This window comes from Tupaia chinensis, unplaced genomic scaffold, assembly GCF_000334495.1.
Source record: "Tupaia chinensis unplaced genomic scaffold, TupChi_1.0 Scaffold144168_1, whole genome shotgun sequence".
In the NCBI taxonomy this organism is placed as follows: domain Eukaryota; kingdom Metazoa; phylum Chordata; class Mammalia; order Scandentia; family Tupaiidae; genus Tupaia; species Tupaia belangeri.
Window position 1 is genome coordinate 25,197 of NW_006204024.1, and position 2,261 is coordinate 27,457.

General features: G+C 62.7%; 1 protein-coding gene across 1 annotated transcript in view; it reads right to left on the minus strand.

Moving 5' to 3' along the window:
* The window catches only part of FUBP3 (far upstream element binding protein 3), a 41,986-nt gene that overhangs the window by 1,390 nt on the left and 38,335 nt on the right, over positions 1-2,261 (minus strand). Inside the window, exons 15-16 of the mRNA XM_027767309.1 lie at positions 1,473-1,544; positions 449-576 (exon numbers count right to left, since the gene is read on the minus strand). Of these exons, the coding sequence (XP_027623110.1) occupies positions 449-576; positions 1,473-1,544 (200 nt within the window). The remainder of the gene's footprint in view (positions 1-448; positions 577-1,472; positions 1,545-2,261) is intronic.

The window sequence follows — 2,261 nt, forward strand, 5'->3', positions numbered from 1 at the left end:
TAGGACAGAGGGAGGCAGCACCCAGCCCTGGTAGCAGCTGGCACCAGGCTCCTGTGGGGGCACTTGACTCTTCTCCTTCCTTTAATAAGAAATCCGTTTCTGGCCTGGCTGGACAGAGCCCTCCAGGTTCTGTGCAAGAAGACGAGCTTGCACCCGGCTTGACCTGGCCTGCCCTCCCACACCGCCCGCTGCCGACTGGAGGCAAGGCTGCCACCCTCTTCCAAACAGCAGTGGGGCGTGCCCTTCAGAGTCCCTGTGTGCAGTGCCCGGCCTGCCCAGAGGGTGAAAGCGAGCCACAGCACCAAGACTGGCCTGAAGCGGGGCAGAGGGTCTGAGCTGTTCCTCCTCCCCGGGGGTCCCACCCTAGGATCGGGCAAATGCAGCAGGCTTGGGAGAGGGTTCGGGGCTGGCTGGGCAGGGTGAACAGTGCTAGAGCCTGGCTACAGACCTGGCTGTGGGCCTGAGCTTGCCCTAGCGTCTGCCCGTAGAAAGCGACCTGTTGTCTGTAATATTCTGCCCAGGCCATCGTGTAGTCTGGTGGGGAGCTGGCCTGAGGGGCAGCGCTGGCAGCGTGACCTGGTTGACAAAGGAAGAGACGTGGGTTAAGGGAGCGCCCAGGGAAGAGTGTGGGGATGGAGGGCCATCCCTTCTTGCAGACCCTGGTGTCTGCTCCCAGCGTTGTTGGGCTGGCCTCTGCTCTGCCCGCGTGGCAACAAACCCTCTCGGCATCTTTCCCACAGGAGTGCCCTCCACCCCTGCCTGCCCGCCAGCTCTCGGTGCCAGACGAGAGCACCGAGGGAGGCGCGCCAAGGCGGGATGCCCAGGTCCCATGGAGAGCTGGAAACAGGGAGCTGGGAGGTGTGGGGAGACTAGACACCTGAACTTTCACCGGGTCCCTCCCTGGTACCACAACCCCAGAAGGGCAATCGATCCAGTAACAATTACAAATCCGGGGTGAGTGCTTTCTAGAGCCTTTGCCTGAGCTGGTCCAGCAGTGGGCGGCAGTGTCAGGTGCCACACGGAGCACCTCTGTAAGGACACTAGTGATTGCCCCAGGAAGACAGGTGGGGCTCCCTACCAATCCGAAACGACTCACTGGGCTTCTAGCTGTTAGCCGCCACCCCTAGCCCCAAAGACTGGTTTGGCTTCTTACAGTTAAGAAGACCAGCACCTCTTCCATTCTGGCAAAGAACAAGATGCCTGCACGGCTGCATCTGGGCCTAGCAGCACCCCAGGGAAACGTCAGGTTTCAGAGGGGACATAAGGCCAGGCTGAGCCACACTTCTGGGGGCCACATCCACCCCAAGCCCTTGAGCCAGGCAGAGAAGCACAGAGAGGAAGAGGAGGGCAGCAGGCCTCCAGGAGGAAGGGCGGCCTGGAGGCAGCCAGGCAGGCAGGGGTGGGAACAAAGGTAAATTTGGGCAGGCGGTACAGAAGCAGCCACAGCCGGCAGGCCAGGGCCGCGCACTCACTCTGCTTTTTGTAGTAGTCCTCCCAGGCCTTGCTGTAGTCGGGCTGGCTGCTCTGCGGCTGGCGCTGCTGGCCTGTGGCGAAGACAAAGAGGTCAGCCCTCCTGCTTCTCTGCGGCCTGGGCCCTGGCTGGCCAGCGCAGGCCTGTCCACACTGGGACCAACTCACTGCTGACTTGGAGAAGGCAGCAGCAGGCTGTGGGAAGCAGGGTGCAATGGACCCTTATATGGCTGGGGCTGGGTGGGCCAGATGCCCCTCACAGGGAACCCAGCAGGACAGCCCCTGTCCCCCCTCTGATGGAGATGAGCACCCCGGGGCACAGCGCCTGCTGCTCTGGGGCTCCCGGACCGGCCTTGCAAAGGGCGTGGGTCGCTCTCCTCACTGGCCCTTCTGTTCAGCCTGATGGCTGTACCTCTGGACAAACGGATGCAGGGAACACACAGGACAACTGTGCAGGGACTAATCACGACCACGGCACAAAGACTGCCACACAGCGGAGGAACCAGTCATAGGCACCTGATCTCGACCAGGGCTCCGGTCTCCCCGGGGCAGAAGAGGCAGGACGCACACGGGTGGGTGTGCATGTCCCTGCACACACATATTACGACACGTTCTGCACTGGCAGTGAGGACGGGGGCGGGGACAGCTGCTCCGTGGGGACAGCGGAGGGCATTAGGGGCCCATGCCTTTCTGCAGAGGTTGGGGCCGGCTCGTGTCGGCCTTCTAAGGCCCACGAAGGAGCCCTCTGATGCCTCCTAGTGGAACTGGGGCCTGCGCAGGGCGGGAAGAGC